Raw genomic sequence first — 24,825 nt, forward strand, 5'->3', positions numbered from 1 at the left:
TGTTGGAGTTTTTTGAGGAAGCTACTCAGGAAGTTGATGATAAGAAGGCCTATGATGTCATCTATTTAGATTTCCAAAAGGCTTTTGATGTTGTTCCCCACAAGAGGCTCTCACTTAAACTCAAAGCGACAGGTATTTTAGGAACTGTAGCGACTTGGATTGATAACTGGTTAACGGATAGGAAGCAGCGAGTAGTTATAAGAGGCTCGATGTCACAGTGGGCCTGCGTTCATAGTGGGGTACCGCAGGGTTCAATTTTAGGACCACTTTTGTTCCTAATTTACATAAATGATATAGACACCAATATATACAGTAAACTGGTGAAATTTGCAGATGACACCAAGGTGGGTGGTGTAGCAGATACTGAACTAGCGGCTCAGCAGCTACAGCGGGATCTTAATTTAATTAGTGACTGGGCTGACACCTGGCAGATGAAATTTAACATAGACAAATGTAAGGTACTCCATGTAGGGAGCAGAAATATAAAGTACAGGTATTTTATGGGACCTACTGAAATAAAGGTAGCTGATTATGAGAAAGACCTTGGTGTGTATGTTGATGCTTCCATGTCTCATTCTCGCCAGTGTGGGGAAGCAATAAAAAAGGCCAATAGGATGTTGGGGTACATCTCCAGGTGTGTGGAGTTTAAGTCAAGGGAGGTAATGCTAAGATTATACAATTCCTTGGTGAGACCTCACCTAGAATATTGTGTACAGGTTTGGTCACCATATCTTAAAAAGGACATAGCGGCCTTAGAAAAGGTGCAGCGTAGGGCCACAAGAATGATTCCTGGTCTTAGAGGAATGTCATACGAGGAAAGGTTATTTGAGCTAAATCTGTTCAGCCTCAAGCAAAGGAGACTGAGGGGGGACATGATCCAGGTCTATAAGATTCTAACAGGTTTGGATGCTGTTCAACCGAATAGTTACTTCAGCATTAGTTCAAATACAAGAACTCGTGGCCATAGGTGGAAATTAGCGGGAGAACATTTCAAACTGGATTTAAGGAAGCACTTCTTTACACAGCGTGTAGTCAGAGTATGGAATAGTCTTCCTGATAACGTAGTGCAAGCTGAATCCTTGGGTTCCTTTAAATCAGGGCTAGATAAGATTTTAACAACTCTGAGCTATTAGTTAAGTTCTCCCCAAGCGAGCTCGATGGGCCGAATGGCCTCCTCTCGTTTGTATAGTTCTTATGTTCTTATGTTCTTAAAATCCATGTTCAATATTTTATCACTGAAACACGTTCATACTCGCTAACCTCAAAACTGTAACTAATTAAAATATTCATAAAAAAATATATTCCATTTCATATCCACGGATGACAGACAAACCTGAATGGAGAAACAATGTATGGTAAATTTGTAATTTATAGAGTTGCTTAATGAATATGTATAATCAATCTTCCACCGATCATGATTATTATACACCGGCTACAAACATTCCATACAAGTTCATTTTGGGCTTTTAGCCTGCCCTTATACCCAGTACGGTTATCCGCATAGTAAAATATAGTGTTTAGTACCTTAAGCTTTTAAAAATAAAGTTATACATATTATACTTACGGTTTAATGCTTTCCCATTAAATTATTAAATACAATTGCCTAGGAAATATGAGACGGCATATTTGTTTACAAGACGCCAAGCACAGGTGATCAGCTCGCTCACATTGCACCTTGTCGCTGGTATTTTCGAGTATAAATATCATGGTTAATAGGTATTATGTGTGTCCGCGCTTTTGTCGGGTTAGAGCGTTTTCCATTATGGTGGTCAGCTATGTGCTATACATTATCTTCGGCGGCTTGGTCTTCGTGGTCCTCGAAAAGCCACAGGAGAGCGCTCTGTTAGACGAGGTCCGGCGGCTCCGACTGCTCTTTCTGGAACAAAACCGATGCCTCCAGGAAAAGCGCCTGGACCAGCTGCTGAAGAAGGCGCTGTTTGCCGGCAAGCGACGGATAGCTGTCCTGGATGCCGACACTGACGAGTTAAACAATGATTTTACTTCATCCCTGTTCTTCGTCACTACTTATTTAACGACCACAGGTTGGTGCCATCACTTGATATTCCGGCCGTCACTTTTATTATTTTTGTACCATATTTTGACTTATAGCTTAAAGCCCTATTTTATTTGTAACTTTCATGCGCACTAAACTTTCGTTTTTATTTAGTTTAACTATATAGAACAGTGGTCTCCATTGAAAGTGGTCTCCAACCTGGAGGATAGTCCCTCCGTTTATAGTTTAATGCGTGAATGCTAGTTGTAAATACATTGTTTCTGAATTATAATAAAAGGCAATTTCATTTAAAAAATAGTTGATAGGTAAGTACGTACAGTACCAGTCAAAAGTTTATTTGTACTATTTGATATTTTTCATTTTAGAATGAAGACATCACAGCTCTAAAATGACGTGTGTGTGTGTATATACTCACTGGCTGCATTTCCTTCTCTGGTACATCTTCTAGCATTGCAGGCACATCTTCAGGCAAATACACTAATAACCAAAATGTGAGCACAGCATAATTAGTTGAAGAGTATGAAAAAGTGAGGGATTTATGAGCTCTATTTAGTATTTTGTGGGCATATCACACTAAATTTTACAAGTAATAATAATTGAAAAATGCTGTTCTTGGCCCCTCCTGGATTGCAAACGAAAAAGAGGGCGTCTTTGACATGAACGGCATGATGTACTCAGTCAGCAAGAAGAAGAAATCAGCATGGTGACCAAAATTATCCATTTTCTTCATTGATTCGTTCAGAAACAACCAATTATTCACAAAGTTTTAGTGGAGGGTAGTGACCTAAATGAATCAGTGGAGGGTCTAAATTACGATTTTACTGAGAGCCTCTGGTTAGTTTTCATTTTTCTCAGTTCACCTTTGTAAATTGCTGTATGTCGATCCCCTTGAAAGCTCACATACCTAACTAAAACTTTTGAGGTTACTGCGTGACCAATATTACACATTCTGTTTGAATGCAGGTTATGGCAACACTGTCCCCCTCTCCGATGAAGGCAAGGTCTTCTGTGTGCTGTACTGCCTGGCGGGCATGCCACTTACCATGCTGCTGATGTCATCCTCCACCCAACGCCTTCTGCCTTCTGTCACCCACGCTCCAGTGCGCCACTTGCAGGAGCGCTGGGGGATGTCCTATCACCAGGCTTCCCTGCTCCATGTCGGTCTGTTACTCACCTGCACTGCACTGCTCTTCTTCTTGTTGCCTGCCGCTGGGCTCTGCTTGCTGGAGCGTGATTGGAGCTTCCTGGAGTCCCTGTACTTCTGCTTCATCTCCCTCAGTACCATCGGTCTGGGGGACTACCTGCCGGGAAGGACCCGCAGCCTGGCTGTGCGACAGGGCCTGGAATTCGCCACCTCCTGTGGGGATGCCGTGCCTCATTGTTACATGCACATTACCTTTACTGCAAATTTACTGAGAAACACCTTCCAGTGGCCAGGGCTAAAAGCAGATACAAGTTTTTAAATCATTTTTATGTATAAATCAGTGGTTATTCATGGTACTAATATACTGCAAGTTTAATCTAAATATGATATCAACATATAGATTTACTAATCCAAAGGCAGAAACCAAATATGCCACAATGTGTAAAGCAAGCCATCCACTTTTTCTGGGCATGATGTGTGCTAATGATAGAAGATGTTTAGTGCTGGGGTAAATTTGTATGGAAACATGGAATCATAGTATATAAAACTTTTCTTTGTAGGTTACTTGCTGGTTGGCCTGGTGGTGCTCCTGGTGGTGATGGAGACCATCTGGGACCTCCCACAGATACGCAGCCTAGTCCGCCTTGTCAATGGTCCTCGGGAGGGGCCACTGATGGGGGTCAACATGGATGAGCTGGTTCTCAGTGAAAGCTCTCTGTCTCCAGGAAATCAGGAAGACAGCATGGACATAGTGGAGGTGCCCCAATACACGATGCATATCTCCACAATCTCCCCCTCCATCACAGAGGAGCCCCCAGCCTTACGTACCCAGTTCATCTCTTCCACAGTCCATTAATCATGTGTGTGCTTTGACTCTTCTGGACTCAGAGGTAATAGGTATTTAAAACATGTAAAAGAGCAGCAAATGGGGCTTGGAAGAGGCATGGACATGCTGGCACATTTTGAGGACCCTGCAGTTGACAGGGGATTTTGAATATAAGAAATTACCCGGAAAATTGAGGGCAAGGTGACATTTTATCAGGGGACCCAGAATTTCTAGCTACACCCCTGCTGACAAAACTATGTTATACATAGCAAAAGTTTAAAAGGGTGATTCCTGTTTTGGACCAAATATTTGGCTGTCTGTTTTCTGAAAATTGGAATGATTGTATTTTATGGTTTAAACATTTTGTCAGGACTATACCATACTTAGCTATGAGGAATGCATGTTTGCCAAGCTCAGGGGTTGAAAATATTATAATTATGGGTAGAGTTGGATGTCTCAAGACCGGTCTTGGTCTCGAAACCGGTCTCAAGACCACTTTTACATGGTCTTGGTCTTGTCACAGTCTCAACGGTCTTTGGTCTTGGTCTTGGTCTTGGATCCCTTGGTCTTGTGTTGGTTCTCGCTGTCTTGGTCTTGCTGTCTCAGATCGACATAGTGGTCAGGAGATTTGGAGTGAAAAGTATCCATGACACACAATGTAACATTCGATAATGCAACATTATTATTATTTCACCTTTCGCGCCCTTCAAATGCAACCAATCAATGACATAGATGCATTTTGTTGTGATTCAGACATTGGCGCTCATCCAATCAAAATGCGCGTTATACGCGCAAAATAAGTGTAGCGCTATTCAAACATTAGATCCAGCATCACAGGCTAGATGTTGCAATGTTTAGTTTTCCTGAAGTACAATCAACCACTATTTTAAAATGTGAACTGTTTTCTCTCTCTCCGTCCTCTCTGAAAATATGCATATTAACAGTGATGCTCTCATTCTCTCTCTTTCTTTCTCTCTCTCTCTCTCTCTCTCTCTATATATATATATATACATTTTTAAGTATTTCATCTAACTGTACTAGTTTATCAATCTGTTATTTGTCCATAATGTCTGTGTTCTATTCTTCTTGCCCTACTGAACAACAGGCTTGATATCATTGGCAGTGTGTTGTAATCACATGCCACTGCAGACATCAAGATGTCAGAATCTTTTAAGCAGTTGTCCTTATTCTTATTAATGCACAATTTGATGTGCAGTTTGTATTGGTATATAGTATTTGTAGTTTGCATTTGATTCATGTGACGTGTGCACATTGTTTGATTACAGTATTTTACTTAAAATTATGTTGACTAAATAAATGTGACCACTAACTTTTAAATAACATCTGTATATCATGTTGTGTTGACTCTAGCTCTTTGAGTGAGCAACATTTAGCTAGCACACACTCTACAGTTTATCAGCATTTAAATAGCTATTTTTAGCATGTTTTAAAAAATATTTTTTCCAATAAATATTTCTCATAATATATACTAACAGGGTGGAACTTTAAGGGTGCCTCAAACCGGTGTGTAATATAAAATTGAGAAAAATACAGGAGAGAGTGATAGTTAAAGCTTACCTTAGTCTTCCAGTTGAATTTCCCCCCAAAAACAAATGATGTCACTTCGTGGAAATGGCTGTATGGATTTGTAATCTTTTTAGGGAGACAAGAAAGTAGAGGCTCACAGGGTGGAAAATGAATGCGGGGACATATAATATATTATATAATTACAGAAAACAAAATAAGTTTCACCAGATTTTTTTCTTTCTCTAAAGGTAGTATACCCTAGTCCAGGGGTTTCCAACTCCAGTCCTATAGAGCTACTATCCAGTAGGTTTTCTATCCTACTTCCAACATGACAATGACCCAAAGCACACAGCCAGGAAAACCAAGGAGTGGCTCCGTAAGAAGCATATCAAGGTTCTGGAGTGGCCTAGCCAGTCTCCAGACCTAAATCCAATAGAAAATCTTTGGAGGGAACTGAAACTCCATGTTGCTCAGCGACAGCCCCGAAACCTGACAGATCTAGAGAAGATCTGTATGGAGTAGTGGGCCAAAATCCCTCCTGCAGTGTGTGCAAACCTGGTGAAGAACTACAGGAACCGTTTGACCTCTGTAATTGTTAACAAAGGCTTCTGTGCCAAATATAATTTTTTTTTTGACTCAAGTGATCAAATACTTATTTGACACAGTAATTCACAAATAAATTGTTAAAAAATCATACAATGTGATTTCTGGATTTTTCTTTTTAGATTCTGTCTCTCACAGTGGAAATGCACCTATGCTGGAAATTGTAGACCCCTCCATGATTTCTAAGTAAGAGAACTTGCAAAATCACAGGGTGATCAAATACTTATTGACCTCACTGTATATCTATATATATCCCCTCTATATGCCTTTTTGATGATGCTTCTCTGATTTGTCTGGCACTTGTTTCTATTCCAGGAGAGGTCCTAAAATGTATCTGAGTAGATTTGAAGCGATTGTTTTGGTTAGTCTTATGCATATGCATTTTGCCAATATAAAATCAGGCCTAAATTCGTGTTGGGATGACTATGTTGCAAACTAAGCAAACTTTTTGATGACGCTTATTTGATATATCTGACACTTGTTTCTATTTTAGCTTAGTTACTGAAATGTATTTAAGTAGGTATGAAGCTGGCAGAGTTTTTTTTTGTGTGTTATGCATGTACATTTAATGTATATGAGACACTTACATTTAGTGTTTGTGGTGTAGTGTTCTGCAACCAGAAAAAAAAACGTTTTGATCAGTTATTTTAAAAATGTAAATCAATTTTCTATTGTTATTCTACAGTTTAGAATATTATTAAGAAAATATTTGAACATCAGTTTTTAAAATCTTATTTCCATACACAATACACTTTTTTGAGGGCTGAGGAGAATGTGATCTGATCCAATGTACAGTTGTAGCCAAAAGTTTTGAGAATGACGCAAATATTAATTTTCACTAAGTCTGCTGCCTCAGTTTTTATGATGGTAATTTGCATAATGTCCAGAATGTTATGAAGAGTGATCAGTTGAATTGCAATTAATTGCAAAGTCCTTCTTTACCATGAAAATGTATTTAATCCCAAGAGCACCTGGCTGCAGACCTCCACTGTGGAGTCACTTCCGCATTCAGTACTAAACAATATAACGGCAATCTCTTCATTCCTCTTCTATAGTATATATCGTTTTATGTACCTGGTTGTATATACACTACTCACAATAAGTTAGGGAGATTGTTATTTACATGAGTGCTTTTCATGTTCACGGCGGTGTCTTGGTGTCAGTGGAGTCACCTGCATCGGTCGTCTGGCATTCAAGCCAAAGCGGTGGAGTCGGTTGTGAATGGTTTGTCTGGAAACCCTAGTACCCCTCGCATCTTGTAAACGGGCCTGCAGCTGTGTGGCAGTTGCATGACGATGTCTGAGTGCATAGGTCCTTAGGTACTGGTCATCGTTGCGGTCTGTCACTCGTGGGGCTCCACTCCTGGGTAAGTCATGAACTCTGCCAGTAGTTCTGTGTCTTGATGCAAGTCTGCTGATGACACTTTAAAACACAGCAAGTTCACGAGCAACATCTGACTGCCTGCCACCGACCCGAAGGCGTGACCATGGCCAGGTGGCGCTGCTCGTCCATTCAGTGACGTCGTGTGTTCATGGCTGTTTGAATGATGAACTTGGAATGACTTACTGACAGCTTTTTATACCCACAGAATGTTGAAATTGATGCTACATTGAAAAGGGTTTTCTTTTGGCATTGGCCCCAATTTAAGGCACACCTGTACACAATGAGACCATTACATGGAAAACACAAAATGAGGTGTGTCTATCACCCCAATACAATTGCCTCCCTATCCCAAAAATGTCTGAAGTGACACAAACACCGTATGTATGACATCCACTCTCACAATATCCCTAACTTATTGTGAGTAGTGTAGTTAGAATTTACTTATTTTGTTGTTTTTGTTTTGTGTTTATTTTGTCATTTATATATTTTTAAGAAGTATTTATTGTTTTTACCTTTTCGTCAATAGCAAACGTGGATATTTATGCCCGTGAAGCAACTATTTTGCTAGTGACAGTATCTTACATTCGATATTTATTTATTTTGTCCAAATAGAACAAAAAGCCAATGTTTAGCCTAATGATATGAATGAGTCTCTCTTCTCGTCTTTTCCAAAATACGTATAATTTATGATTGATGTGTTAAGAATAGTGTACTGCGGGATCTTATGACTTAAGTCATTATGGAAAACAGATAATGGTGGCTGATATGACTCGAGGCTCTGTTACTACTGTAAATCGAGGATCTTTAAAAGAGGTTTAGGTCAAATATTTTAAAAATGACGGCAATCAGCATACATAGAGAGCAGGAATAACGTTAGTCGGTATACTTATTTTCTTAACTTATATTCATCATCCAACATCCCATAAAATGTTATAGGTTGTACATTATTTCATTGTGGACAACATAAAGTGTACTTTGAGGCCACATCATTATCATTTAATTTAACTGTATTGCACTTTTGTTGTATTCCAACTTATTTATTCTATTTTACATTTTCTGTTGTATTATTCTGTATTCTTATTTTTAGCCACCATTAATTTCATTGCTATTTCTGTTCTTGGGTTGCTGGAACAGCAAAATACTACTACTGGGCTTGGATTGTATTTGGGGCAAAGGGGGCAGTGGTACAGACTGCAGCATTTTGTGTAGTGTGTTACTGCAGGCTTTTCACAAATTATTGAATGATGCATCTACAAAAGATATAAAATGCATTATACACGTTTGCATCACAGCACATGAACTTCAATTCAAATTAAGTTATGCAGCTGGTCAAATGTAGAATCTTTGCTTACAGTTTAAATTTAAAGACACTTTAAATGTGTATTTTACCTGCACTAGACAACCTGAATCATAGGAAAACTTTATATCTTCACTAACTCCTCTTTTCAAAGGCAAATAACCACTGGTACAAGAAGTTCTCAGCTCCTTTACGTTAAAGAAATTATACCAGACTATGAAAATACTCCACTAAAAGGAAAAGTCCTCTATTCAAAACTCATTGTGCAGACACGTGCAAATTGAGATTAAAGTGTTTTTAACCAGTCTACCTTATGTACGGCTGTGTATGTTAGCTCATTGTCGTAGCTTGGCTATGAGAAACATGTATGACATTTGTGAGTTCAGAAACACGTTTTCAACTTTGTAATGATGCATTGCTCAGCTAATGCAAGGAGGGTTTACAAAAATGTTTTATACATCCAAACACAGTTATTCAGTTTCTTTACGCCATGCACCAAAAAAAAATTAATACTTAGTGCAACCTCACGGCTCCAGAGTATGCCACCGAAGGCCCTGCCTCTTAGGATATATGATGTTATCCGCAGAATTTCCACACGCAGCTACGTTGCATAAACACGCAGAGACTCATATCCCAGTACTAAAACAATTTATTGACACAATCCTTTAAAACAACCCAGCTTATAAACAATTACCAGCATGTCACAGCATGACTAAAACCAGAACACTGAACAGGAAGGAGGGGTTTAGGTCAAAACCCAGGTACTGGCAGTCCAATGCTATGGTTTCACCTTGACCAGTAAACCAGCCAGGGAGAGTGATTACCTGGAGAGAGAGGGGAAAGGAAACACCACAGCACACACACTATGAGCTCACATATCCAGGTGCAAGTTACACACACAAAAAAATCACAGCAAATCACAGCATAGAACTAGTGCTTCTTAATTCACCCCGCAATCACTCCATGCAGTGCAGGGAAGGCCACACCAACCCCCAAAACTCCAGCACCACGTTCAATCAATGAACTACCCTCAGGACCCCCACCAATTAGGCCAGCCAGTACCCAGTTAGCCAGTGACCATACCAACCAAAGAGCAGCAAAGAAGCCACTTCTCTCCAAGAAAAACATCAGGGACAGACTGATATTCTGCAAAAACTACAGGGATTGGACTGCTGAGGACTGGGGTAAAGTCATTTTCTCTGATAAATCCCCTTTCCGATTGTTTGGGGGGATCTGGAAAAAAGATTGTCTGGAGAAGAAAAGGTGAGGGCAACCACCTTTTAGTACTTTATCGGATAGATACGTTCACTCATTACATCCTGGAAGAAGAAACCTTAGAAGATCTACAGGATTACGTGGACGAGTGTTACGAGCGATTCATGATGAAGAAGAACCAAGTGATCCTACGCTCAATCCTCCATCAAGCGCTACAGGAATCTCTAGAGTACAGTTAACAGCAGGTATAATCGCTCGCATCTGAAAATACGATTCTCAGAGACTCCATAAAATCCCTCACGGAAGGTATGGCGAAACTCTCAATGGAAAATAAACACATGAAAGAGTCGCTCCTCGATATTCAAGCACAAAGTATGCGGGACAATCTAGTGTTCGCTGGAATTCCGGAGCATGCAGAGGAAAACGCAGAAGTCACCATCAGAAACTTCACACAACAACAACTTAAACTTCCTCTGGACACCATCAACAACATCACGTTTCATCCACCGCATAGGAGGGATGAGGAAAGAAGCTCAGCATCCAAGACCTATTGTGGCCAAGTTCGAACATTTTTAGCAAAAGGAACTGGTGAAAAGTTGGGACGGATTTCAGCATCAACAACCAATTTCCCAAAGAATTCCTGGATCGTCGCAAAATCCTGTTCCCGCTCAGGAAAAAATTAATTGCGGAGGGATCCCAGGCTATCATCACGGTAGACAGACTTTATGTTAATGGTCAACTGTTTCGCGACCAGAACACCACCGCTTGGCTCTACTGAAGTCACTTCCAACTAAAGTAACAAGCATTAAACAAACTAACTTTAAAAGTTTGGCATTTAATACAGGTTTCTAGCGCACGCTGTACACTAGACAGCTTTGTATAAGGGTTATTAATGCCGGGGACATTTTCTATCCCTTACTGCATCTCAACCCCCTTGTTTAACGTTTCACCACAGTCGCACTTGTTGTTGTTGTTGTTATTACCATCATTGTCATTTTGGTTGTTACGGTAATTATATCATGTCAGTATTGATGCTCAAAAAAGTTTTATCTGGAAGTAGCCTACCACATACTATACACCCACACATACACGTAGGCAGTCACACACTCACACACACACTCGCATACACAGACGCCCACTCAAACAAGCACACACCCCCTCATATCATACTGTACATGTATACAGTACTATGTGCAAGAGTCTTAGGCAGGCAAAGAAAATGTTTAAATTATCCTCGTGTTGGTGTAAAACTGATATTATTCCTGTCAAAGTGTGTCAGCGTAGCCATTTCAGAACCTCAAATAAAATCACCCCAGTATTTGCAGCGACCATCCAGTGCAGCCATGTATTTTTTAACTTGGCCACTAGCACACCTCATACAGCTAGTCAATCTGTGACTGACTTTTAAACCAATTTATTAATTATCTAATTGAGCTGTTGGTGAAATTAGGTGCCCCTGAGGAGAGGCTTGGGAACTGAAGCGGTGTTCATCTAGCCATCCAACTAGATAGCAGTAACTTTTTAGAAAACAGAAGAAATTATTACTAGTTTTTATTGTTACTCTTAATTTGCATATATGCTAATGTTAAATTGTGTTTTTTGTTCTAAGCCAAAGTACACTTGCTACCCAGATAAACGCTACCCTGATTACAATGACATAGAATGTTTGGAGATTTTTTCACCCCCTAAAACAGGCAAATTGATCATACCTGAACATACTCAGACCTCAGTTGCTTCACTCGATCTGTATTTCTTTCAAAAGGCACATGATATAGTTGTTTTAAAGACACCTGATGTCTTTTCAGCACCCGTGCAATAGTGGGCAAACTTATGGCATTCACATTGCTGAATAAGTCATCATTGTCCAAGATGTGCTGCTGGATCTCTCTAAGGTGAATATCATTTCTGACCCGAACCATATTGACAACAGCCTGCTCTTGTTGGTCAGTCAGAATTTTGCTTCTACCTCCCCTATTTGGCCTAATCTCTATTCTGCAGGGAGAAAGTCATAGTAAGAACAAATTTAAAAAAAAAAAAAATCACATCACACTCTTTGGTACACACTGCCATGCTGTATACACTAATTCACTGCAACAGTTTGAAGTATCTTAAATTTGAGTAGATTCTGAAGACTTATTCAGTTTCATTGCGGAAAGTTCTGATAATGGAGGCCACAGAAGATCTTCTGAGGTTTGGTTGAAACATTGTAGCTGCTGCTGTCATCGTCATGCCATGATTTATGACATAGTCTATAACCATAGCCCTGATTTCATTCGACACCCTTTGCTGCTGCTGCCGGTGTCTAGGTCTATGGTCTTGTCCTCTACCACGTTCACCCACACCTCTCAAACGAGGCCCACGGCCAACTCTATGGTGAGGCCTAAGCCCTCCTCTATGACGAGGCCCACAGCCACCTCTCAAAAGGGGTGCTTGTCCCCTTCTATTCCTTGGACCACTATGTATTCCTAGCCTTTCACCTTCCACTTCTGGCTCCATGTCCTCACTATGTTGAGTAGGCTACTACAGTGGGATACCACTCATCTTACTTATATATACATACAAATATGTGAAATCAATCAGCAGTAATGAGTGGCCATTAACTCATTAAAGCCACAAAAGCAATTATGTATACAGTAATGTTGAATATGAAAATGTGTTCTGTAAAAGTGGTACATGGGACCATAGACACTATATCTGGTAAAGAATGAAATATGACATTCATAGATAATGTAGTCCACCTGGGGTCATATTCTGTGCTAATTGGTATCAAATCATCCTTCCTGAAACTGTCATAATCTAAACATAGACTATTATTACTAAATTTTCATAAAAGCTATGCTTCAAGAGTAATGCAACAGTTACTTATCATTTTAAGCAGTTGTATCAATTGATAGTTGGATCTTTATAATGAAATTAATACACACCAAACTCAGATGTGATGTGTGATTTGCATTTTGAAATAGTAATACTTTGATGTTAAGTTGTGTCATTTTGAACCAGTGATTTTAGTTCAATGAACAAATGATCTTTGGCTTATATGTATTGTATCCAAGCATTTGAAAAAAAGAGTTAAGTGTTTTGAAAAATGTGCATTTTGATCATTGGTTGTGATTTATATGTCTAAAGTTTTGAAAAAATACATGAAGGTTCTGTTATTAGTGCAAAAGTGATTGTAAAAAACTGTAAATTCACCAGAATTTCCGCATGTATATTTAACTAGTTATAATTCAAAACAAAGAGGTGTAGCAATTTTAATTAAGAAAAGAATATGTTTCAACTGTAAAGACACCATCATAGTCCCAGAAGGAAGATTCATAATTATAAAAATTTCAACATATAACAAAGAGATACAGTCATGTGAGAAAATTAGGACACCCTATGAAAGCCTGTATATTTTAAAATATATTTGGACATATGGATATTTAATATCAATTTTAATGATACTGTGGGATCCAAATAATATAACTAAACAATTAAAAAATAATTATCCCACTTAAAATGGTTAAAATCACACACAGGTGTATCACGTCAGGTGCACATGATCAGTACATCGTTACCCAGCATTTTAAAGGAGCCTTGTCCTATTTAAACCTCAGATTTAGTTTGGTGTGCTCCTGACTGTTGAAGTATTGAAGTGAGCGCTATGGTGAGATCTAAAGAGTTGTCTGATGCCCTCAGAAAGAAGATTGTGGCTGCTTAAGAGTCTGGTAAGGGATTTAAAAAGATCTCAAAAGAATTTGACATCAGCCATTCCACCATCTGGAAAATTGTTTACAAGTGGAGGACATTCAAAACAACTGCCACCATGCCCAGGTCTGGCCGTCCAAGTAAATTCACCCTCAGAGCAGAGCGAAAGATACTCAAAGTCATCAAAAATCCTAAAATGTCATCACGGGAACTGCAGCAGGCTCTGGCTACTGTCGATGTGAATGTGCATGACTCTACTATCAGAAAGAGACTACACAAGTTTGACTTTCATGGGAGGTGTGCAAGGAGGAAACCTTTGCTCTCTAAGAGAAACATTAAGGCCAGACTGAAGTTTGCCAGAGTGAATGTAGACAAAGACCATGACTTCTGGAATAATGTTCTTTGGACTGTTGAGTCTAAAATTAAATTATTTGGACACCAGAACAGAAGACAAATACAGCCTTCCAAGAAAAGAACCTCATACCAACTATGAAGCATGGGGGTGGCAGTATCTTGGTTTTGGGATGCTTTGCTGCAGCAGGATCTGGCCAGCTCACCATCATAGAATCCATCATGAATTCTACTGTGTATCAGAGGGTGCTTGAAGAACATGTGAAACCATCTGTAAAAAAATTAAAGCTGAAGCAGAACTGGACACTGCAACATGACAATGACCCAAAGCATACCAGTAAATCCACCAAGGACTGGCTAAAAACTAAGAAGTGGAGAGTCCTGGAATGGCCAAGCCAGAGCCCTGATCTTAATCCCATTGAGATGCTGTGGGATGACTTGAAACAGGCTGTACATGCAGGAAACCCCTCAAACATCTCACAGCTGAAAGAATTCTGCGTTGAGGAGTGGGGAAAACTTTCTTCTGATCGATATCAGAGACTGGTAAAAGGCTACACTGAAAAATACGCATTTTTGTTCATATCTTTTTTTTGATGTGTAAAAAAAATGTGAATTTTTGTTGTTTAATTGCAATTAAGTCACTTTCTTTTCCAGAAATACATAAAAACATGATTGGACATTGATATGTGAACACTTCTTAATAAAGAGCTGATTATTTCATGGGGTGTCCTAATTTTCTCACATGACTGTATGTATTGCCATATATATGGTCCAAATAGTGATGACTCCTCCTTCTTCCACCACCTTTTTTGCTGCAATATCAATGCACTCAGACACAGAACTTATATCGGGAGGGGACTTCAACTTAGTACGTAATACAGAATCTGACAGATGTAGCACAGCAGCTAGTTGCCGTACTTGCCAGTCATCCAAAACATTAAAGCAATATATGAATGATTTTGGCCTATGCGATGTCTGGCGTACTTTTCATGCCACGCTCAGAGAATACACATTTTTCTCGCCAGTCCACCATTCCTACTCCCGGATAGACTTTTTTCTTACCAGCAATTCAGTTATGAATGTGACACACAAATTCGCCCTATCACAATAAGTAACCACGCACCTGTCACTATGACAGTCACTGTAAAAGCTAGTGCACCACCTTTTAAATGGTGGAGACTGAATACATCATTACTAATGGACTCAGAATTTCTAGAAGTTATTAAAAATGATTGGACAACATTCTGGGAGACGGCAAAGGCTGTAATACGAGGTAGAATAATTTCATATTCAGCAAAAAGAAAAAGGATAAAGCACTTGAGACAGATCTAGAACTGAAAATTTTAATTAAAACTGGGTTTTGCCTGTGCCGCTGTCCTGGGGTGGGTGGGTTTGGGGTGTGGGCTCTGTCGGCTGGGGCCAATAAATTCCTATTACAATATATAGCATTTCGGTGTGTGTGTGTGTGTGTGCCCACTGTGCGTATTAGGAGTAAGCGTTATCTTTTACAGATCTTTTACGTTGTGAGCACGAATGGTACGGGTGCAATAATTGCCACCTAGTGGCAACACAGTTTTACATTGATATATTACGGAAATTTCTATTATTTGTGCATATAATTAACATTTAAATACATGTACATGAATCACGTAAGAAATCAGCAGAAATAGCAACCGGAAGTCTCCCTTTTTCTTGTCAGCTTCACACTGCTAGAAGCATGGAGCATAGCAGCGGACATACAGCACGTAGGAAAACTGAAGGGTGCTCTTCCACCGCACCAGGTACCGTACTTTTGGTACTTAAAGAATGTACTAAAAGGACGGTACTTCAATGTGTTGGTTTTCTAATGGCGTAGAAACTTGTACCTGCATCAAATTATATGATAACGCAAGTCGGGATATTTTGGACTGAATTCGAAAAATGACTGTTCGATGACTGGATGACATACAATATTAATACAAATATTGCACGTTATGCACATCCAATTCTTACACCACTTGTCAGCTAGTTAAGATCAGGCTTTTTTTTTTACCTTCAATTTGGTACGGATATTATAGCACAAGGAGTTTTAGTCTGGCTAGCAAATTTAGCAATTTTAATGATTATCCCTTTTCAAGATTGTCTAGTATATGTTTAAAAACCAGTTTAAAGTTTACCTCCACTGCTTTTGCATGAGCTCTCTGAAACAATCATTTTCTTCCTTAATTTTATTTATTTTTCCATCTGTGACAGCAGAGAGTGGTAAGGAGCATGCGCTGACAGCACGTTGCTGCACCCACTGTACAACAAACCACCTCAGGGATGAGAACCTGAGTGCAGCCATGTGGCAGGTGATACCTCAGCACCACACTAGTCCAAATGGACCAGGGTGAGGTTTTTTTCCCCCCAGTGGCTGGAGTACCAATCCTGCCACCAACCCCCAAATTTCCGTGTAAGTTGGAGGACGTCCTTGCAGGGCTGGATGTACATTAATTAATTAATTCATTGTAGAGTCTTAAAGCACTTATGTAAGTCGCTCTGGCTAAGGGCGTCTGCCAAATGCTGTAAATGTAAATTAAAGTCATACCCAGGACAAAGCAATTACAGGTTAAGGGCCTTGCTCAAGTGCCCAACAGAGTAGGATCATTCCTGGCATTCACAGAATTTGAACCAGCAACCTTCTGATTACTAGCACAGAACCCTAGCCTCAGAGCCACCACTCTGCCTAATAGGTCAGTTGTCATAGGTCAACCAGATAAAGCCCAATACTAACAAGCTGAAAGGAGCCATAACACCACCTATTATAGCAGAGTTGTACATACTTCAGTCAATAAATCGATTCCCCTCCCGTGCATGAATACTGGGACAAGGACAGTAGTCTGATTAAAAGACATAGTGAAGCTATAACCATACTGTAGGTTGACTTAGCTGTGCATCTAAACATACTGACTGTGTCACGTTGCAGTTGATGGAAGTTGATGGAAACTTGCCTCTCCTACTAATTTTTAGTCATAAACTGGAACTGCATCTTGAAAGTTGCTTTGATCCACTAGAGGGCAGAAAACTTTTTTTTGCCGTTACTAGCCATTATATAAATTATACAGTAATAATGTCGATCTGTAACCTGCAGCTGCCAAACTATGATATTGCTGTATACATCATTACTTTTATATAGTTAAAAAGTTATAAAGTCAGTGCATGTCTGTTTAAATGCAGTACGGTGCATGCTAGTTATACATGAACTCATATAACTATTCTTATACACCTGCTTTGGAAAATAACTGCATACTTCTTCAGTATAAAGACAGCATGTTAAATTGGTCACATCCATGCAGTCAACACTGTCGTCACTAGAAAGTTGTGGAGACCGAATATAACAACCTATATAAAATAGGCTATTTAACTTGTGTTTAAAGTCTGGGGGTATTAAAGGCTGTTCAGCACCAAAATGATTACAGCCTTTGCTTGTTTTCCTTTACTAAAATTGGTCCCTGATAAATCGGCATAAATTGATGAAAACTAAATAAAAAATATATTTGCATTTTCGCATCATATTCACATCATAAATGGGAAGAAATGTAATGCGTTTCCAGGGCACCACAGTACAACTCGAACAATTCCTCAAATATCACTAGGACAATGAAATGTTAGATAAATAACGAATGACAATATGAAATACATGACAAATACTGAGTAGGAAAGAACAAGGAAATGTGAGAATATAGTATAAAGGCGTATGCTTGAAAAACTTGTTCCCACACTTCACACCTTATGTACGCCTGACCAACAAACTGGGCGTCTTCCAATCACAAGTTCAGTAAAATTAAGTCCGATATGCATTTTATTTTACTAGCCAGCAGGTTAGTGTTTAGTTTTTGTACTCGCACTTAGTCTAAATTACTCGCCTCCGGCAAGAGGGCGGCCTTAATTTCCAGCCCGGCTTAAGCTTGGTGAAACCTTTAAAAAAGCCACTTGCAGCATTTTTAGTAGGACTCTTTAGGCAAAAACATTATGCAGAGGAAATCTGTAAACCTATATTCTGGTATGAAGACGCGTTATGATGAAAAACCGTCAACCGAACCGCGTAAATCCAGTGATTCCCTTGGTCTCAATGCTACCGTCATATACACTATGAGTTGGATTGATTAATAATCTAAAGTGAAATCGCTTTGAAACAACGATTAAATTGGACATGTTTGACGTGGAATATTGGGGCAGTGTTAGAGATCAACCATAAACAGAAACACGTCTTTCTTGTTGTGTACAGAAAAGGGCGGATGCTTCTACATGCAGCTGCAGGTCCTGAAGAGTCAGTGCTTAGGTGAGTGTCCTGTGGGGCCTGGTCACATGATATGGCTTACGTCATGCCGCCATATATCTTCCAAAAAAATCATCTTGCTGCAATACAAGGTATAGTTTTAGGACTTAGTTTTGCCTTAATATTGACACTGCTGAGGGAATGATAAACTGTAAAAGATATTCAGTTATATACTGAGGCTTCCAGTAGTTTTGAATCAGTAGTTGTAAATTTAAGAATCCATTGAAACACATTAAAGTGTAAAGGGTTGTACAGGGTTGTTGTCAGTATTTTTGTATCAGCCCTCCTTGAGCTGTGTTTTCAGCTACTGTGTGAGGCCTTTCCCTTACTTTCATTACTTGATGCCATCTGTTTTTCATGTTGACAGGCAGCAGGCAGGTGCACAGAAATTCAGCTCTAAATTTATCAGGGTCAGGAACGCAAGGAATAGCCCACTGCTGTGTTTAGGGGTTATGTTAGATGGGAAAGCTCCACAGTGTCCCTCTGGATCTCAAAATTGAGACTAGACATAATTTTTGTGTTCTGATTGTCAGTTTAATCTGATTTAATCTGGACATTAGTAGGTAGACTGGTGATTGGCATTGTGGGTCTATCAGAACACCGTTCATGGTTCTATTATAAATTTTACAAGACTACTCATTTTTATCCACATTGTTACATTTATTGTTTAAAAGCATTTCATTGCTCACTCTCACATGTTTGAACCCTGAATGTTCTCATTATTTCAGTGTTACAAGGACAAACATTGTTCAGGGAATGTTATGCAACAGCCATTAGAGAACCACGGGTGAAGGTGACAAGAACATTTTGTGCTACCTCAGATTATGTCTCAGCCATTCTGCAAATGTTCAGAAGCAAATGTTTATTTTGTTTATATGGTTATTAATGCAAATGTACATTTTATAACTGATTTCATTTCATATGTTAATGATCTCTGAAGTGCTGATGGTCACATGCTAGGATTACATTTCTTCATCAGTCTACTGATATTGTGTCACAGATTTTAAAAGTAGAAATTATAATATTTTTCATAACATTTTTCATGTTTGTACCTAAAGTGTACGAGGTTTACTGCAAAATGAAGTTACATTATAGCAGTCTAGATAGAAGTTCTGCCCTAAGGATGATGTCAGCTAACCTGAGATTCCAAACCAGTGTAACTGGGACTAGACAGGTAGGTCCCTCTCTCATCCAGGGATAATTATGTTTGTAATACAATATACAATTATAGTGGTAAAAAATACTGACTTTCACCATGAAATATCCCCCTGTGTTATTCACATATGGCATGTCTTCCTGCCAAGGGAGAATTCACTCAGGAACTGGGCATGTAGCTAGATCCTATCCCATTTGATTTCAGACTCTGCATCCTTTATGAACATGTATCGCAGAGTATGAACAGTGTCATGAACTTTCCAGGTGTTTAAGAAGAGCGTTATGATTAAATCGAAAAGAAAACAAGGAAACGTGTTCCTGTCCAAAATATCCTTTAGTAGTTTATTGCTTCTTACGTACAGGTTCTTACTCTACAAATCTTTGTGATGTTTCTGGTGACTTTCTAGGGAGCAGGTATTTATTTTCACATACACAATATACACAAAAGTTTTGGAACACACCACTTAATCATTGAATTCTGATATTTCATTCTGACCTATTGCCACAGGTGTGTAAAATCAAGCACCTGGCCACGCAGTTAGGGTTACATGCATTTGTGAAACAATGGGTCATTCTGAAGAGCTCAGTGACTTTAAGCATGGTTGGGTCATACAATGCCACCGTTGCAATAAATGAAGTTCATGAAATTTCATCCCTGCTAGATATTCCACGGTCAACTGTAAGTGGCATTATTGCAAAGTGGAAGCATTTAGGAACAACAGAAACTCAGCCACAAATTGGCAGATCACGTAAAGTAACAGAGCGGGGTCTCTGAGTGCTGAGGCGCATAGTGTATAAAAGTCGCCAATGCTCTGTTGACTCAATAACTGCAGTTCCAAACTTCCTCTGGCATTAACCCCAGCAAAGAAACTGGGAGCTTCATGAAATGGGCTTTCATGGCCGAGCAGCTGCATGCAAGCCTCATATAACCAAGCGCAATGCCAAGTGTTGAATGCAGTGGTATAAAGCACGCTGCCACTGGACTCTGGAGCAGGGGAAATGTATTCTGTGGAGTGACAAATCACGCTTCTCTGTCTGGCAATCTGATGGACATGCCTGGGTTGGTAGATGCCAGGAGGTCGTTACCTGTCTGACTGCATTGTGTCAGCTGTAAAGTTTGGTGGAGGAGGGATAATGTTATGGGGTTATTTTTCAGGAGTTGAGCTGGGCCCCTTAGTTTCAGTGAAGGGAATTCTTAATGCTTCAGCATACCAAGACATTTCAGACAATCCTATGCTTCCAACTTCGTGGGAACAGTTTGGGGAAGAGCCTTTTCTGTCCCAGCATGACTGTACCCCAGTGCAATAAGCAAAGTCTATAAAGACATGATGGAGTTTCCCGTGATCCTTTTATTTGCGTGTATGTTTAGGTGACATCTAGCAGTGATGCTGGCTGTAGTTAACTTGGGTATCTTGGGAAGATCTGACTTCTCTCTGTTTGGCTGCTGAATTGAGATGACTTACTGACCCACTTAAAAATAGAATCGCCCTCACTGGTATTTAGATGTGTACCCTTGCTTGTTGCTAGTTTTAAAGATGGCCAGTAATTAAACAGGAATTCAAACTAATAATGGTTAATTTTGTTCATCACTAGAAAGTGGTCTTGACCTCAAAAGAATATTTCATGTATATGCAACTCTGTATAAAAAATGCCCTTTTGTTTTTCCAATAACATGTTTTGTTTTTATATGTGCTGCAATTTTATATGGAGTGAAACTTATGCACTAAGCAAACAATAATATGTTTTCTAATCATTGTGTGAACACCCACTGCATTTGTTATTGAATGATATCCTTTGGTGTGACATACTGTGTTCCCCTTAGCACTGCATTACTTAACAGGGCACACATAAACAAAACTGTAGCCTGTTCTGGATTTAAATGTTTTGTGCATACAATTTGAAAGCTATTTAATTTTTTATATAATCAACTATAGACAGGAAAGCAACCACCACGTATAAAAAGCATACATTATAAATGTATAAGGTTTTCAGAAGAAAAAAACAAATTCACCCAATTACAAAAGCTTGTACAAGTAATTTCAGTTATGTCCTGACAAAATAATTTGCTTTATAGCTAGCCAATGATGTCAATGTAAAGGACACAAATGGAACATGGTGTAGGTTGACAATTCCAGTTACAATGTACAACTAACTGAGAGGACTGTAGCCTTTTCACACTATGCCAAACTGTTGAATATAAGAAGAAGTAATAATGGTTGATAGGCAAACAGGCAGATATTATACTCCAATGTATCAATGTGAGGAAATTGACACCACACACTACACACAACTAATACCATGTGATATTTTTGGCTGTGACTTATTCTTTGGAGGGGCCAGCAGGCCTATGTATGAATTCTTCAGTGCTTGCAGAGGGATAACTAAAGTAGGTTTCCTCCCATGCACCGGGAGCTGCTGTATTTAGAAAGACAAGATCTAGGGGGTGTTCCACAAAAAAGGATTTCTCAGTTAGCAGGGTTAACTTAAGCTAGAAGCAATGATCGTCCAATAAGAAGAAGCATTCCTATTGGACAATCATGCCTTCTATCTTAAATTAACCCAGCTAACTGAGAAATCCTTCTTTGTGTAATGACCTTCTGGTAAATCTCAACCATCACTTACTGATATTGGCCATGCTGAAGGACTCTATGGGCCAGAACACTGACAAAATCCAGGTTATCTTTGTACAAGTAAAAAAGGCATATTAACAACTGTTGTAAATAAATAATTTGTTCAAACTGAGCTTTATGAAATCTAAGGCTACAATGGATTACACTATTGGCAATTTTCGTTAATCCACATTTAAATGACAATATAATTGCTTTTCAATTACAATAACTCAATTACATACAACGAGTTGTGAATTAGGCATAGTAGACTAAGATATGCCTGTCTTACAAACCTTTCATACTGTCCTATCATGGGCATAAATTGTGGCTGAGTTTCTGCTGTTCCTAAACGCTTCCATTTTTAAAGAATGCCACTTCGAGTTAACCGCTACAGTGGAATATCTAGCAGGGAAGAAATTTCCATAACCCTAACACCCCCAATAATCAAAACCGGCCAATAGAACCCCCCCCCCCCCTAATCATGTCTTTCCCTAAATGGGTGGATACCTAAAACCCTCCAGTATCCAAACCAAATTTACACCCTTGTGTCCTATCATTACAATACTTTTTGAATAGTGCAGTTTGATACATGTATAGTCTTCTGAAGACCTACATTAAAATTTGTTTATACAGGAGACTTCCCTAAAAATGATCACAGGAGGAAATGGATTTGCGTACAATGCATATAATTTTTAAAATGATAACTACGAAGTCATCTTAGGATACTGGAAATAGTTTTAGGAATATTAATAATGATAAACTGGTAAATTAGTTCTTACATGTTTGTATTTACAGTGACACATCTGTTTGCAGGGGAAAAAAATCATAATGGAGACATTCAGTTAAAACACAACTGGAAATAAGCAGAATGTAGGTGGGCTACTAATGAACACTGCAATAACAACTAATTTGCATCCGATCACATACTACCTTATTATCCCCGCATGTCCCTACATCCCAAACATTGCTGCTCTTTGGCTGTTGGCGACAAGCACTTGATTGTGTCTATGATGCCAGTCCCTGCACCGATCTGCAGCAACACGCTTGTGTTGTCCGTACACGGCCAGCATGCCATTCGGGCTCCGAAAGCGTGGACTCAGGGTGTCTGCGGGGCCAGGAGGAATGGGACGGGGCGTTGGGGCAAAGGCACCGGCGGCGATCATCGTTTTAAGCCTTCATCGGGGATACGGCGACTTCTGTCTGGTGATTTAGGATATTTCTTAAAACTTTTTCCTCTTTTTAACACGGTATAACAGGAAACATGACTTCAGTTTGGAAGAGACTTCAGCGCGTTGGAAAAAGAGCTTCGAGGTTTCAGTTTGTGGTGTCTTATGAAGAACTGATTATCGAGTGCACGCAGAAGTGGTAAGCTGTCTGACAGACCCGCACTTTTCTTTACTGGGCTATATGGTCTTATTTTCATGAACATTTTTTATGAATGTTTTCTGGCGCTGAGGGCGTTCACCTCGCAATATAGTCGTAGTATATGCCGCACCACTTTCAGATCGGCAGTTTATGTCTATAACCACATAAATGGCTTATTATATGGCTATTAAAGCCATATATGGGAAAGAATTGGCATTTAATTATCAAGGGGTACCTAGCTCGGCAGTGTGCTGCGCTCAGTTCTTGTCTACGATAAGATATTTGACAGCATTGAACATGAATTAAATGCACTGCATTTCCGTGTCGCAGCTCGGTCATTACAAGGTGGAGCAGTGTTCGTGGATAGTGCGACTGCCAACCTTCAGCTTTAAATCGTGGAAAACTATATCGATTATGATGACATTAATTACCATTAACAAATCAGTAGTATACATCGTAACAATAATGGGTTGGATTACGGTTAATAACAAGAACGATAAAAGTGTTCTTGTCATTCACAAGTAACAGTATTCTTCGTGAGAAACTATGTGAGAGGTTCCTATGGTTCTGAGTAGCCTATTTGATTATTTTAATATTGTGTTGCCTAATATCCCAAGGTCAGATAACCAGCACATGGCACAAGCAGCTACACACTTTGACATCTTGTGGAAGATTTGACCTGTCATACAACAGCTTTTAACTTGGCCTTCTGTCATGTATTTATCTTTAATCAAGTGACAGTTTCTTACAGGGTTACTGTTCAGTACTTAAGCTAAATAGAGACTTGTTTTTAACAGAACTGAAAAATGTTGCTAATCTAATTATTAAATGATTCTGAGGCAATTGATAACTATATTAAAATATATCTTTTATACAAGGAAGGTGACACTTTAGAATTCTACACCCTGGTTTTGCGTACTTTTGTCATTGTCCACTTTGTCCATCTTTCCTATTATTCCGAATGGGAATTACACCAAAATATTTTAATTGTATTTAGCATGTACTAAAATTAGACTTTTATTTTCTTTACCGGCTTGTGTATTATGGCTATTAGGTTCTCAATTGCGTAAAATTCATTGCAAGGATTTTTCCATAATCTATGGTATTGTTTACCTTTTCCCTGCTGAATCATGGAATCCTATGATACGATATAAAGTATTTGCCCATATTGTTTGACAGGAAGTTGACAAAGAATTTCAAGGTTTAAGAATCAGAAGTACATTAACTCCAAGATGCTAAGTATATACATTTAATTCTCCTTATTTCTAATGTAAATCAGAATGGTAGTGTATTTTGCTAATGTGGTAGACCGAAGTCTTTGAAGTAACTTTGTGCAAGTTATCCATGTAAAA

General features: G+C 39.1%; 1 protein-coding gene and 1 pseudogene across 18 annotated transcripts in view; both read left to right on the top strand.

Annotated features, from left to right (window-relative positions):
- The first annotated feature begins 1,705 nt into the window (after nucleotides 1-1,705).
- On the top strand, nucleotides 1,706-4,014 carry LOC140593216 (potassium channel subfamily K member 1 pseudogene; annotated as a pseudogene).
- A 19,084-nt stretch (nucleotides 4,015-23,098) lies between these two features.
- LOC111858509 (EH domain-binding protein 1-like protein 1) overlaps nucleotides 23,099-24,825 on the top strand; it is a 66,452-nt gene continuing 64,725 nt past the window's right edge. For 5 of the 18 annotated variants that reach the window (XM_072717138.1, XM_072717141.1, XM_072717140.1 and 2 more), the window contains exon 1: nucleotides 23,114-23,473. In XM_072717138.1, coding sequence (XP_072573239.1) covers nucleotides 23,370-23,473 — 104 coding nt within the window. In that variant the 5' untranslated portion in view covers nucleotides 23,114-23,369. Of the gene's footprint in view, nucleotides 23,474-24,825 lie in introns of all 18 variants that reach the window. The other 13 variants (XM_072717149.1, XM_072717144.1, XM_072717146.1 and 10 more) reach the window with 6 other exon arrangements.

The sequence above is a fragment of the Paramormyrops kingsleyae genome, chromosome 10 (genome assembly GCF_048594095.1).
Source record: "Paramormyrops kingsleyae isolate MSU_618 chromosome 10, PKINGS_0.4, whole genome shotgun sequence".
Taxonomy (NCBI): domain Eukaryota; kingdom Metazoa; phylum Chordata; class Actinopteri; order Osteoglossiformes; family Mormyridae; genus Paramormyrops; species Paramormyrops kingsleyae.